The 15404-nt window shown below is 48.1% G+C and overlaps 1 protein-coding gene across 1 annotated transcript in view; it reads left to right on the plus strand.

Moving 5' to 3' along the window:
* Positions 1-15232, plus strand: part of fgd1 (FYVE, RhoGEF and PH domain containing 1) — a 16709-nt gene extending 1477 nt beyond the window's left edge. The window contains exons 2-18 of the mRNA XM_071458674.1: positions 3873-4178; positions 4278-4476; positions 4604-5357; positions 5430-5519; positions 6305-6453; positions 6541-6697; positions 6807-6945; positions 7566-7624; positions 7932-8078; positions 8159-8251; positions 8719-8798; positions 8896-8926; positions 9239-9340; positions 9464-9592; positions 9682-9840; positions 9939-10085; positions 10194-15232. Of these exons, the coding sequence (XP_071314775.1) occupies positions 3873-4178; positions 4278-4476; positions 4604-5357; positions 5430-5519; positions 6305-6453; positions 6541-6697; positions 6807-6945; positions 7566-7624; positions 7932-8078; positions 8159-8251; positions 8719-8798; positions 8896-8926; positions 9239-9340; positions 9464-9592; positions 9682-9840; positions 9939-10085; positions 10194-10469 (3017 nt within the window). The 3' untranslated portion in view covers positions 10470-15232. The remainder of the gene's footprint in view (positions 1-3872; positions 4179-4277; positions 4477-4603; positions 5358-5429; positions 5520-6304; positions 6454-6540; positions 6698-6806; positions 6946-7565; positions 7625-7931; positions 8079-8158; positions 8252-8718; positions 8799-8895; positions 8927-9238; positions 9341-9463; positions 9593-9681; positions 9841-9938; positions 10086-10193) is intronic.
* Positions 15233-15404: the final 172 nt, after the last annotated feature.

Genomic DNA, 15404 nt, shown 5'->3' on the forward strand with positions numbered 1-15404 from the left:
TAATTGACCCATGGAACCACCTCAGTAGCCACTGGAACCACTTAATGTCCTCATAGAACCTCCTAAAGGATCTTTAGAACCTTCTTGAGGATGAATAGAACCTAATGACTCCTAGAACGCCACAGTTATCAATAGGACCACTTAAAGGACGACTAGAACCTCATCAATGTTTCGAACGTCCTAAAGGAGGACGGGTTGTGTGACAGTGGACAGACGCTGGTGTGTGTTTGTTGTGATGTGGATTTGGTCCCGGTGGTTGTGAGTTCAGCACACAGAGCTTGATCCAGGTATTGTGTTGTGCTCTTGTGTTTGTGAGAGTTCACTTCCTGAAAAACATCACGTGGTGAATCAAAGACCTGCTGACCAACCAAACTGCCATCGACTAGACCGACTGAGCAGCTAACCTACCGACTAACTACCAACTTGTCTGCCTAACTATCTGCCTGCCTAACTGACCCACCTACCTGCTCTTAGGACTAACCTACCTATGTTTGTACCATCACACCAACCAACCAGCCAACAACCTTCAGACCAACTCATCTACCCACTGACTGCCACACTAGCCTAGTCACCTACCTGCTGACCGACCTGCCTGCTAACAGCCTGTCTACATGCACATACAATGACCAATGACCTGAATCAAGCAGTGGAGCTGCGTGTGAACAGCAGACACACACAGGTATACACGTGTCTATACACATTACATGGATGATGGGCAGCAGCAGGAAGCCTGTCCTGTTGGTTCAGGCTTGTTGTTTGTTGAGTTCGCTGTGGCAACCACTACGATGGTTTTAAATTGTGTTACTTTGCAGTGATGGACTGTGTTGTTACACTGGTGGTGGCGGCAGATGGTTGAAGGGATGCTCACTGCACCTGAACCCAACAAGATTCAGACCACCAGGGACTTTCTGCTCAAACTCAACAACTCTGCGAGTTCCATACCACCTAGTTTTTCTGAACTTGGAGGGACGTGCTCCCGGCCACAGCAATGGTGACCACACCAGAGCACCACAACACAAACCGAGGAAGCAGGGGGCACAGGAAGGCAGCTCTTGTCTTGTATGCCTGTGCCTTTAGTCATCCGGCTGATAAGACTGAGGAACCTCAGGTTCTTGTTCCACCAACACAAGTTCAGAAATGCCTGAAGTCAAAGATGTGGGCATTTCCTGGAAATCATACTGTGAAGACATCATCATTCCTGTAGTCTGACTGACTCGAAGTAGGCTGTGGGTATAAACCTGCCACTGGGCGCCTACTCCAGATTTATTTTCAAAATCCCCTTTGTTACAGGAAACAACAACAACAACCTCCGAGCTGCAGCCCACACACTGAAAATGGTTTGAAAAGATTTTGATCCTGAAGTCACACAGTCGACACACGTCTCTGCTGTTTGTCTTTGGTGGGAATCAGCTGTTTTAATGACAGCGTTCACCTCCCCACGTGTAAATGTTCCAGCAAGTTTACCTTCAACACTATTTTGCAGGAGCACATTTGCTGCATCCTAGGCTCAGCAACTACCAACTAACTGACCAACTAACCTACCTACTAACCTACATAACAACCTACCTAATAAGCTACCTACTAACTTACAAACTAACAGACCAACTAACCAACCTACTAACTAAACTACTAACCAACCAACTAACAGACTAACTAACCTACTTACTAACCTACCAACTAACCGACCAACCTACCTATTAACCTACCAAGTAACAGACCAACTAACCTACTTACTAACAACCAACTAACCAACTAACCAACCAACGAACCTAACTACTAACCTATCAACTAACCTACCTACTAACCTACATAATAACCTACCTAATAAGCTACCAAATAACCTACCTACTAACCAACCAACTAACCTACCAACTACTCTACCTACGAACTGACAAACTAACAGACCAACTAACCAACCTACTAACTAACCTACTAACCTACCAACTAACCAACCAACCTACCTACTAACCTACCAAGTAACAGACCAACTAACCTACTTACTAACGACCAACTAACAAACCAACGAACCTACCTACTAACTGACCAACTAATTACCTACTAACCCACCTACAGACCCAACAGACCAACTACTCTGACTACTAACCTACCAATTTAACAACCCACACTCAAACTGGTAGACAGTCTCACCAGTAGCTGAAGCTGGTTGAAGTCCAGCAGGTCCATATCTCAGGTGTTTCAAACCTGGAGGGTGAGACTTGATTGGAAGAATTCTGGGTAACGTAGTGTGGTCAGTTTCCCTGAGACCCCTGTTATTAATAGACCTCTGTAAGAAGACCACACACACACACACACACACACACACACACACACACACACACACGCACATTATTGATTTATTACATCAGTTATTATTGTTTGTTGTTTTCTTTTTATTTTGATATAATTGGGTGCTTTCCTCAGCAGACTGTCTCCTGTGTGATCATTAAATAATGATAATTAAATGAAATGAATAAATAATCAATAAATAACCCTCATTTAAACAGATCATACTCACATCTGTCCTCCACACACGCCCACAATTCATCTGTGCAGCAGCTTATTGTAATGTTTTATAGAGCGGCGACCTCTGGTGGCCGCCGTCATTATGACGGGACCGAAGGCAAAGGTCAGGTGACAGACTCCATGTCAGGAGGAGATGGTGGAGACCACTGTTTGTTTCCTGTCTGAAACTGATGGGAGGTGTCGTTTGTGTTACCCGCCTAACCCTGTGTTTATTATTGTTACCATGACAACGAAGGTCTGGTACACCAAGGTTGTATAAATGGGTCTGGACAAATTACCTATGTGGTCTAAAGGTTGGAGGGCTTGTTGAAATACTACACACAGAGCTGCATCAGCCAATCAGATCAGCAGTGTCCTCTGAGGTCATATCCTTTGATGCTGAGGTCAGAGGTCAAAGGGTTTGAGGGTCATTTTTTGTCAGCAGGATGAAGGTCTGCAGCGAGAACAGCCTGACAGATGTAAATGTTTGAAACCAACAGAGCGTCTGATGGTCCTGATCAGTGTGATGAATATCAATAGGTTTATCCACAGCAGATGTAGCTGCTGCAGTATTGATCATCTGACAGGTTTCTGATCCTTCATGAATAATTCACCAGCCTGAGGAGAGAAAACAGAGACTCAGCAAAAAATAGAAAATCAGGTCAGACCTGGAGGACTGAAGTCCTAGTGGACTGGTGTTAATGTTGGACAGACCCCCCCCCCCCGGGATAATTAGTATATCTGATCAGCTGATCAGTCTTTGTATCTGGTTCCGTTTCAGGAACCCACTGACACAGAGCCAAAGCCTCATGGAAGCTGTAGTTCAGTCGCTGCAACACTTACTCAACATCTCTTTAGGTTAGAGTGAGAGTTCAACAAAATAAAAGTCATGACTTTCATACAACACAGAGTTGCACATAACTGTGGTCTCGATGTTTCAGGTTTATTTTGAAAGTGTTGTTTTAAATGATTTCTTTTAGCCAATCTGGAAGCACCGGGTTTCAGCCAATGAGCAGCAGCTGTTAACAGACCACAAACATCTCTGTCAGCACAAAAGACCAGAGACGTCATATGGAAGTTATTACTCTGTGTGTGTGTGTGTGTGTGGAGGCTGTTTTTACCATCAGCTGATTTCAAAGACAGACTGTGTCAGTTCACACATTTTCTTTGTGAGGACTGTCAGTGAGGTAATACATCCTGTGTAGTGTTAGTTTTCAGTCTGTGTTGGATCTGGACCAGAGTCTGGACCTGGACCCGAGTCCCCCTTTTGAGTTTGTGGGATTTAATGTGTTGGCAGTCAGTGGGCGTGATCTTTCTCCTGTATTGTCATCATTTTGACCTGTCCTACCTACCCCTCCCCCCTTCTCCAGGTCCCTCCTCCTCCTCCAGTCCCAGCTTGCTGACTAAGAGTCTCTCTCTGGAGCCGTCCTGCTCACCATGCGGCCACCAGGCGGCGCTGGACGCTGAAACTCCTCAGCAGCCGAGCTCCGACCCAGGGCCTAGCATCTCCTCCTCAGGCCCCACCTCCCTGGAGGGAATGGCGGAACTAACAGAGCGCCAAGGGTCTGCTATTGGGCTGCTGCTGGTCAATGACACGGGGCCACCGGAGCTGCCAGCAACCACAATAACACCACCAAGCAAGAGCCGGCCGCCGCTGCCGGGGCCCAAACCTCAGGGTGAAACACTTCCCTTTAAATATTCACTCTTATTTAAAAATGGAAGACATGAATGAGTTTATGACATCACCAACTGACCTGTGACTCCGCCCTCCACAGTCCCCCCAAAACCCCCCCACCTCCAGCAGCAAGGGGGGGTGTCAAGGCCACGCCCCAGGGCTCCAGACAAGCCCCTCCCTCCTCCCCCACCCTGCAGACCCCTCCCAGCAGACCCCCGAGGAGGCCGGACTCCGCCCATCCGCGCTGACGGCACGGCCTCCCCGACCTGTGTCCTGTCACTCATCGAGAAGTTTGAGCGGTGAGTTTTGATTGGTCAGAGGAGTTGTGATGTCATCATTTAAGATTGTACTGAGATTTTACTTGTGTGTGTTTGTTGTGTGTTTATTGTATTTCTTGTGTTGATTGTGTGTTGTGTGTGTGTACAGTGAGCAGATCATCGTGGTTCCTGACATCACCGGGGGAGCTCTGTGTCCCCGCCTCCCTGACCCCTCCTCTTCTCTCTCTTCCTCCCAACCTTCATCACCACCATCTTCATCATCCCCCGCCCCTCCCCAACCTGATGAGGAGCCACTGTCTGAGTTCAAAGATCACGACGAAATCACAGAGGGGGGTGAGGAGGAGGAAGGCAACCTACATAATGGTGAAGATGATGATGATGATGATGATGAAGAGCTGGTGGCGGCGTGTCGTAACGAGCTCCATCAGAAGCGTCTGTCGATGGAGTCGGGTTATAGCGCCTCAGAGAAACACCTGGAAGACGATGTGGTTGCCGTGGAGATGAGGGAGCAACAGCAACAGCAACCGCTGCTGCTTGACCAATCGGAGCTCCCCTCGGAGCGTCTGTCCCTCCCCTCGTCACAGACCGACGGGAAGCTGGCCAATCGGGACAGCGGGATCGACAGCATCAGCTCTCCATCACACAGCGAGGAGCTCTGCTTCGTCGGTGTGGATGATGGGGGCGTGGTTTATCCATGTAGCCCCGCCCTCTTGCCTCGCCTCTCCAGCTCATCCTCGTACGCAGGGGAGGGAGGGGAGGGGGAGGGAGAGGGGGAGGTGAGGGGAGCAGCGAGGAGGAGGAGGGAGTTCTCTGAGGAGGGAGACAGTGACCTAGAGGAGGAAGAGGCAGAGCTAACTGTGGTGCTGCCCCCCCCCAAGACAGACAGACAGGACTCTGCTGAGGTGAGACTGTCTCTGTCTGTTTCATGTGATGTTGAGTTGGTGCAGATGTTTAACGCCCGTGTCTCTGTCCAGCTGCCGGTCCAGCAGAGGGTCTTCAACATCGCCAACGAGCTGCTGCACACAGAGACCGCCTACGTCTCCAAGCTCCACCTCCTGGACCAGGTGAGTCACCTGCTCTTAACCTGGACCACCTCTTCTTCAACAGGTAAACTCCTGTGTGGAAACAAAGGAGATGTCTGTTATATGAACTCAAAAAGGTCAAAGACTGAACCACCACAGACACAAAGACTGTTCACATGAAATAATAAACTTTATATTGATGTCAACACGTATCTGTCCAACAGCTGATCCATCACTGCTCAGGGCTGAGCACCAGTGTTTGCTAACATTAGATCATGTAGGACATTTTATATTGGTGATGAAATGACAAGTTAACACTGAAAATGAAAGGGCTCGCTATCAGCTAGCTAACATTATTTAGCTAAACTGTAATTTAGGGTAAAGTTAGAAACTAACTAACATTAGCGTTCATCCATAGATACTTGACAGTAAGACGGCAAAGCATTTTAAACAAGCTACATAGTTAGCTACAGCTATTTACATTTACCTACAGTGTCTGTGCGACACAGGAGCAGAGACTTGAGGGCGGAGCCGCTGATGGAGTGAGACAGGTAGACGAGACTGTTGTTTTTACCTGTTTTTCGAGGGTCCGAGTCAGGTGGGTTAGACCTCCCAAATCCCCCATAATTCAAACTGACTGTTGCCATGGAAACCTCATAGTATTTACTGTTGTGAACAGGTTCTTGCTCCTGTGCAGGAGGGTGGGGGCCCGATTTCTTCTGATCTGTAGGACATTCGCACAAACAGCTGCTGCTTATTGATGTGATCTCATACAGAGAACCAGGACTGAACCGGTCTCTAAACCAGCCCCTGCTCTCCTCCTGCAGGTCTTCTGTGCCAGGCTCCTGGAGGAGGCCCGGTCTCGCTCCTCCTTCCCCTGTGATGTGGTTCAGGGAATCTTCTCCAACATCTGCTCCATCTACTGCTTCCACCAGCAGTTCCTGCTGCCGGCGCTGCAGAAGCGGATGGAGGAGTGGTGAGGATGTGTCTCCTCCTCTTCCTCTCTTGCTGCTCCTCCTCCTTCTCACGATTCACTCTGACTCTGCTCCTCCTTTGACTGCAGGGATTCAAACCCACGTATCGGGGACATCCTGCAGAAGCTGGCTCCCTTCCTGAAGATGTACGGAGAGTACGTGAAGAACTTCGACCGAGCCATGGAGCTGGTGAACATCTGGATGGAGAGATCAGCTCAGTTCAAGACCATCATCCAGGAGATCCAGGTCCAGACCCTGACCCTGCTGCTCCTCTCTCAGTCTGTTGAGTTTGAAGTTGCCTGTTCGTTTTTGTGTCTGTTTACATGTGAACACTTGTGTGTCTGTGTGTGTTCAGAGGGAGGAGCGTTGTGGTAACCTGACACTGCAGCACCACATGTTGGAGCCGGTTCAGAGGATCCCTCGCTACGAACTGCTGCTCAAAGACTATCTCCACCGGCTGCCGGAGGACGCCCCGGACTACAGGGATGCCCAGAGTACGAGAAACAAACACACCCAAACATCAGCGCACTGACAGACATACAGCTCCTCTGTTAGCATGAAGAGCTCGTGTCGACTCTCAGAGTCAGACCCTCAGACCCACCATGTGACCTGGTTCTTCTCAGAACCAGAACCTTGAAGAACCAGTGATTTAGGACCAGAGTCTTTAAACTGAGACGTTTCAAATTATTAAAGAAGCAGCAGAACCACCTGACACTCTGAATCCAGGTCCCCGCTGAGTCTGACACAGACTGGTTCCTGAGCAGGTTGATCCTGACGTTGTTCCTCAGTTTGCTGCTTGTTGTGGTTCTGGATTGTTCCACACTGACACTGTGTTAATTTGAATTCCTGGGCGGCTCAGACAGATCACAGACCCCCACAGACCCCCACAGACCCTGATGGACCTGTAGCTCTGATTAAACACCTGCTGCTCACTTCACTTCATCACACAGTTAAGATGCTGTTTCACAGGATCCAGACTAGATTTTGGTGAGAATCCTGGAGGTCCTGGGATCTCCTGGTTCCAGACCTGCTGCAGGTGATCGGTATCATGTGACAGGAAAGGAAACAGGAAACAGGAAGCGCTCCTGTAAACAGTTTCTTCTTCTCTCTGCAGAGTCTCTGGAGCTGATCGCAACGGCAGCAGAACACTCCAACGCCGCCATCAGGAAGATGGTAACACACATACACACACACACACACACACACACACCTGGTGCTGAGGTCAAAGGTCTCTGTAGACCACAGACTGCTGATCGGACTCATTTCTAGGCGTAGACCAGAAATCTGGACTCATGTAGTCCCGACTGGATCTGGATCTGGATCTGGATCTGGATCTGGATCTGGATCTGGTTTGTGGTCTCCAATTAACTCAATGAAAAACACACACCTGAGCCTCTGTGGTGATGATATCATCGTACAGGTGTTGTTCCGTCACCTGTGCAGCTCTGTCTGACTCTAGCTGTGTCTCTGTCTCTGTCAGGAGCGAATGAGGAAGTTGCTGAAGGTGTACGAGTTGTTGGGAGGAGAAGAAGACATCGTTAACCCAACTAACGAGCTCATTAAAGAAGGACACATCCTCAAACTGTCCAACAAGAACGGGACCACGCAGGACAGATACCTGATTCTGGTCTCTGCTGTCTCCTCTGTCCCCCTCTGTCCTCTGAGCTGTCTCTGTGTCCTGGTCACTGACTTCGTCTCTCTTTGCAGTTTAATGACAGGTTGCTGTACTGCGTCCCAAAGCTGCGTCTGATTGGTCAGAAGTACGGCGTCCGCGCTCGCATCGATGTGGACGGGATGGAGGTGAGACACAGAGGTGGAGTTCTGCAGGTCACAGGTGTACTCAGGTGGGGGGTGGACCCACCAGGGGGTTATGGTCTTGTTGTAGAGACCAGGACGTCTGCTGGTATTCAGTGATAAACACCCCACAGCAGAAACACACTGAACCTCGCTGTCCTCTGTCCTCTCTCCTCTGTCCATTGTCCTATCTCCTGTCTCCTCTCTCCTCTCTCCTCTGTCCACTGTCCTATCTCCTATCTCCTCTGTCCTCTCTCCTCTGTCCATTGTCCTATCTCCTGTCTCCTCTCTCCTCTCTCCTCTCTCCTCTGTCCACTGTCCTATCTCCTATCTCCTCTGTCCTCTCTCCTCTGTCCACTGTCCTATCTCCTATCTCCTATCTCCTCTGTCCTCTCTCCTATCTCCTCTGTTCTCTCTCTTCTGTCCTATCTCCTCTGTCCTCTCTCCTCTGTCCTCTGTCCTCTGTCCTCCAGCTGAAGGAGACCAGCAGTGTTGCAGTCCCTAGAACGTTCCTGGTTTCTGGGAAGCAGAGGTCTCTAGAGCTGCAGGCCAGGTATAGATACACAAACACACAAACACACACACACACACACACACACACACACTCCCAGAGCTGTTTTTTGACTGGTTTCCTGTTTGTGTCTCTGCAGGACAGAGGAGGAGAAGAAAGACTGGATCCAGGTAGACACTCAGTCCTGGTCTTTGACCTCCACTGGTCCAGATTCTCACCTTGTTGCAGTGATGTACAGGTGTACTCCAGGACCCTGTGACATCACTGCTGGGTGTGGTCCCAGTGAGACTCTAAACCTTCTGAGCTGATGTTTAAATTAAAATCAAAGAATAACCTGTTTCCTTTTTCCAGGTAGGCTTTTAATGTGAAAGATCTGCTTTTAATGTGAAAGATCTGGAGGAAGTGTGGACTCTCACTGACAGCAGCTGTCACAAGACCATCTGAACACCGTGTTTTTATCTGTCCCCTGTGTGTGTGCTCAGGCCATCCAGGCGACCATCCAGAGACATGAGCAGACGGTGGAGAGCTTCAGACATTTGAATTGTTCACTACGAGATGATGAGTCCACACCCCCACACTCCCCGGTAACACACACACACACACAGTTTGTTCACCTGTCCAGCTGTTGGCAGGACACCTGTCCAGCTGTTGGCAGGACTCCTCCAGCTGTTGAAAGGACTCCTCCAGCTGTGGTCGTGTCTCCACAGAGCTGCGTGGAGCTGGGGAAGCGAGCGCCGACTCCGATCAGAGAGAAGGAGGTGACCCTGTGCATGAAGTGTCAGGAGCCGTTCAACTCCATCACCAAGAGGCGGCACCACTGTAAAGCCTGTGGACACGTAGGTCCCTCATCACACATCTGTATGACATCACTCAGAACATCTGTAACTGCAGACACTGTCACTGATCATCTGTGTGTTGAACCCAGGTGGTTTGTGGGAAATGTTCGGAGTTTCGTGCTCGTCTGTCGTACGACAACAACCGCACCAACCGTGTTTGTGTCGACTGCTACGCCATGCTGGTGGGAGTGCTGCCCTCGCCCGCGACGCTGGCCAGCAGCACCCAGAGGAGGCGCTCCATCCTGGAGGTTAGTGTGACATCACTGTGATGTCACCGTGGGCTTCATGTGCATTTGTGTGTGTCACTGATGCTAAGTCTCTCTCTGTCTGTGTCTCGTTGCCATAGAAACAGGCCTCGCTGGCAGCAGAGAACAGTGTGATTTGTAGTTTTCTTCACCACATGGAGAAAGGAGGGGGGCGGGGCTGGCAGAAGGCGTGGTTCGTCATCCCTGACAATGAGCCGCTGGTGCTGTACATCTATGGAGCACCACAGGTACGCCACACACACACCTCCACCTGTAATACCCACGTGTCCTTCTAAACATACCCTGTTCAGAAGACAATGGGACAGGTACGTGAACTGTTTTCGTTTCTCCACCAGGACGTGAAGGCGCAGCGCAGCATTCCCCTGATTGGCTTTGACGTCTCTCTACCTGAGTCATGTGACCGTCTGGAGAGACGCCACGCCTTCAAGATCTCCCAGAGTCACCTGACCCTGTACTTCAGTGCCGAGGGGGAGGAGCTACAGCGGCGATGGATGGATGTCCTGTCGAGGGCTGGGAGGGGGGAGGAGTTTCAGGTCCACCGGCCAATTGTGGAGAGTCTGGAGGAGGAGGGGGAGGAGCTAGCAGCTGCAGCGGAGGGCGAGAACACGTGATTCTATTGGATGAGGAACGATGGCAATGATGAAGGCCGGGTCTTTAGATGAAGATCAACTCCTAATGGAAACCAGTACAAAACCAGTGCATACAGTCGTAGCTAAATTATACTTTAAACACACGCACACACACACACACACACACACACACACATACACACTCTGGGCTCTCTGTATATTTGCATGATTTCTCCTCGCTGTCGACACAAGATGGCGTCTCTCTCTCTCTCTCTCTCTCGGTTCACCTGTGTTTCACCTGTGAGGTGAGGTGGGCGGGGCCTCTGGTCACACAGTTTTCTTGTCGTCATTGTAAATTCTCACAGAAACTCTTCCTTTAACCTCAGACCACAACAGTGTCCTGGATCTTCTCCCTCTAAACACTACAGTACCCACAAACCCCAACTGCTGTTGCCATGGAGAAGCTTCCACTGAGAGCTGTGATATCAGAGATGTATCATAGTCAGAAAACTGACCCAAAATCCCACGTGAACTTTTTAATTTGTGAGTTCATTCTGCCCCCAGCTGCAGAAGCTGAAGCTCTCTGATTGGTCGATTCTTGTATAAGCAGATTGAATCAGCTCCTGTTTGTAGCTCAGTCATCACACGTCCACTGATGGATCACTTCATCTACTTCTTCTTCTTCTGCTGTTTGACTGTGACAGCCTCAGTTATTGCGACTGACCTCAGGTCCAGTCCTCACCCCCCCACCTGTCTCCTGACGGGGACTCGTCAGTGTCTCTGTCCTGAACATCCATACAATCTGCTCCTTCACCTGAGCCCCAGGATCAAGTTTTCTGCTACAGAGGCTGTTGGAAGATCTGCAGCCACAGAATGGGACCCGGACCCACCAGGACGTGTGTTCACCCCTGCAGCTCTCTGAGCTCTATATGTTTCATCTGTGCAGGTTCTGCAGAGTCCAGAAGAGAGGGGTGGGGGGAAGGGAGGGGAGGGTAGGGGCAGTTCCTCCTCATCCTCTCATCCAGGTTGTAAACACTGACACCAGCTTGTGCTTTAGTTTGTGGAGCTCTGATGGCGGGTGCATGTCCATCTGACTGTGCTGCAGGAGACCAGAGTCCAGGTCCTGGATGAGCCCCACCCACATTAACCAGACTGTCCCTGCACATAGGGAGACCTTCATCAACAGGATGTGGTCTGAGGTTTTACAGAATCTGATAGGATCGTTGTCTGGTGAAGGGGACTGATCTGGACCCAGTCTGAATCAGGTCCATGGTTTTGGGTTACAGAGACCATGAAGACCATGAAGACCTCTATTGTGTTGTATAGTTTGTCTCTCCATGAAAACGTAGAATGGATCAACACCCACCTGATCTCAAAATCCCATTGATTTTCCACCTGATGTGATGGATTGGACGATTAGATAAGAGGTTAGAAGGTGTTTTCTGCAGGAAACTGTTGAAACAACAGGGTCAGTGTTTTAGAAGAAGAAGAAGAAGAAGACTGATCTGTCCTCTTTAAATGCACTAAGACATTTTCATTCAAATTCCCCTGAAGAAAAAAAATGTTTTCCTCTTGCGCTTTTAAAGCTTCCTGTCCTCAGACCTCCACACCTGCCAATCACATCACCTGTCTACAGATTAACTACATTTCCCAGCATCCTCTGCTCTATGGCATGGGCTCTCTGCAGGTGAAGCAGGATGCTGCAGGTCCTCACTATCCTGGAGAAACCTCAGGATTAAACTGAGCTTATCTGAAGCTACAGAGAGAATAACCTGAGACATGAGGCTTCTGCAGGACACTGATGATGTCAGACCCAGGAGGAGGAGGTGGAGGAGGAGGAGGAGGAGGTGGAGGAGGTGGAGGAGGGTTTCTGGAGTTGGATGTTTTTAAAGACAGTTTGAGGTAGATGGAGACATTAGAGTCTCTGAGAGGAACCAGACCGGACTGTAAACCTTCAGACTGAACCCAGGTCTGGTGGACTCGCTGGTTTCTGTGTCCTGGATGTTGGAAATGAATCCAGCGATTAGACGGAGCCGATCTGAATCCAGAAGAAAAGACTGTTGTTGTTTTTATCATCTTCACTTCCAGTGGTTCAGTATTTCTGTCAGAGTTTGGACAAAGTGTTTTGATAGTAAAAATCAAATATTAATATTGTTCTTGATGAAACTGAAGAAAACAGACTGTTGATATCTCTGTGTTTATGAGTCTGGGCTGTGTTTAATGTTTGCTTGATGCAAGAAGAAAACAAAGAGTAAACATTTTGTAAATATAATTTATCCTCCCACCCCCCCACCCACCTCAGTCATGTGACTACGCAAAGGTTAAAAGTTAATGCTCTGCAGACCTCCACACAGCCAGAGCCCAGCAGATGGTTGGGGGTCCAGCGGCGGCCATGTTGATTCCACAGGGTGAAGATTAAAGGAACAATGTGACATTTTAATAAATCCCCTGCTTCTGTCTCCAGAGTCCTTCAGACCACTTTCATCTCTGTCAATCCAGTACAGGGATTGGTCCAGAACATAGTTAGCCTAGCTTAGCATAAAGACTGGCAGCAGGGAAAACAAAAATAACACAGAAAGTTTTTTAACTTAATTAATTTAACTTTAATGCTAAATGATTAGGTGCAAATTTGGTGGTGGATAAAACATACGCTGCTGAGTGGAGCCATTGATTCATCTTGAACTAGCTAGCTAGTAGCTAAACGCTACTTTGCTAACAACTCTAGCTAACAATGTGTGGTTAGCTGGTAAACTGTAACCGTGGGGTAACTGAATGACCTGATGCTCACTGACGTTAGTAGAGCTAGGCTAACAGCATTTGTGCTAAGCTAGGCTAAACAACTATGAGATGAAACTGACATCTGAAACATATGAAACTGGATTTCTCAAAATGTTGAGCTTTAACTTCTACCTCCATCACTATCCGGTGCTCAGTCTGTGCGTGGCTCTGGTTGTCACAGCGTGTTTTTGGCGTGTTTTTGGCGTGTAAAGCAGACTCCAGTGGTGTGCCGTCCTCTCCTCCCTCAGTGGAAGGAAATGGCCAGTAACTCAGTTCCCACCATCACCAGTTGTTTTAATTTATCTGAGTGGTTTGTGTTGATGCTTTTTTGCTTCTTTTCCAGAGCTTTACCTTTTTCTGTTGCCAGAGACCTAGGGGATCAGTTCTGACCGGTTCTGACCGGTTCTGACTGGTGTGTGTATGAAACAGGTGAACAAAACCTGTTCAGTATTCAGAGCTTTGGTGAAGTTGACTAAAAGATCAGATCTGTATCATGTATTTCTTGTTATTTGGTCTGGTTCCACGTCAGTCCACAGCCAGTTACAGACCAGTTTCAGTCCGTTATGCTGGTTTGAGTTGGTTATAATTAGACATGAGTCTGACTAGGTTTTTATTATAATGAGTTTTTTGACAAAACACACACTTTCACACACACACACACACACACACACACACACACACACACACACACACACACACACTTTCACACACACACACACTCACACACTTTCACACACACATACACACACACACACCTACTTATAACCAGTTAGAGCCACTTATTACCCACTATAACACATTTTTATTGGTTCAAACAGAAATGTTTACAGCCAGTTTTGACCAGTTAGAGCTGGTACCAGTCAGAATGAAACTACCTGCAGCTGTAGTTACCAGCTGGTTAAAACCAGTGTAAACTGGTTGTGTCTCCCTGGACTGCTGATCTGCGACTCTTCTGGTTTACAGCTGATTCAGTTTTTGCCTTAAAGTCTCTGAGTTTATTGAACTTGTGCCAAATCACATGAGTCGATGTCTGCCGGTGTTCGACCGCTCACTCTGTGCTTTTGTATTTATTTATCATTTTAATATTAATATTGGTTTTGTTTTTTACTTCCTGTCTCTTCTGTTCCTGATGTGGGCGTGTCCCTCTCACATCCCCGACCTGTTCAGACCCTGTCACTCTGATCTCCTGTCAGATGGTCAGTGTCACAGACTGTCAATGGCTGCTGTTACTGAACGGAGAGGTCAGGGGCCCCTGGGGCCAGAGCCTTTGTTTGAGGTCATCATCACAAAGATCAGTTAAAAGACACAAAAAATATAAAGAGACAAAATTTTAATAGACATAAAGATACACGAAATAACTACAAACAATGAGCCCACCTTCAATATAAGGAGTTACACAGGAGGGGTGGGGGCCTGTTACCAGTCTGTGCCCAGGGGCCCATTTTCTCATACTGTGTCCATGTTGTCACCATGGAGACCATCAGGATTCCCCCTGAAACACACCTGAAACAGACCACACAATGTTTATGTGGACATGGATACACATGTTTCTAACGTGGCTGTTAAAGAACCAATCAGAGGAGGACTGGGCAGTGATGTCATGTAGCTGAATGACATCATTTTAATCTCTGACTTCTTGTAACTGCACAGACTGCAGTTACTGTAGGTTTCTGAGCAGCATGTTACCATGGTGACCTCCTGGTTCTGCAAGCCTCATTCCCTAGTGCCAGTTACCATGTTGCCATAGCGACCACTAGACCACTAGTTACCATGACAACAGCACCCACCACCATCTCTGTCTCTCTGTGTAACAGCAGCATGGTTGTGTATTCTGCTTCTTCTTGTTGTAGTTCTGGTATCTTCTTCTTATTAATTATTGATTATTGATTATTGATTGCAGGTTATTGGTTAGTGGCCGGCCACTGCTTCCATCCTGTCCATGTCTATTTCCCATCATGCCCTTCTGTAAGAAAATAAAATAAAAAATGTTTAAGAGGTTATAAATGAAATAAAATCATAAAAACTGATCACGTGACTGTCTCCAAGTATTTCTACTGTACTACTACTACTACAAGTACTACTACAACAAATACTACTACTACTACTACTGCTGCTAAATACTAGTACTACTGCTAAATACTAATAATGCAAATACCACTACTATTGCTAAATACTACTGCTACTAATACTGCTAAATAC

The sequence above is a fragment of the Trachinotus anak genome, unplaced genomic scaffold, assembly GCF_046630095.1.
Source record: "Trachinotus anak isolate AG129_WGS33_773 ecotype Australia unplaced genomic scaffold, CSIRO_AGI_Tana_v1 ptg000022l, whole genome shotgun sequence".
Lineage (NCBI taxonomy): Eukaryota > Metazoa > Chordata > Actinopteri > Carangiformes > Carangidae > Trachinotus > Trachinotus anak.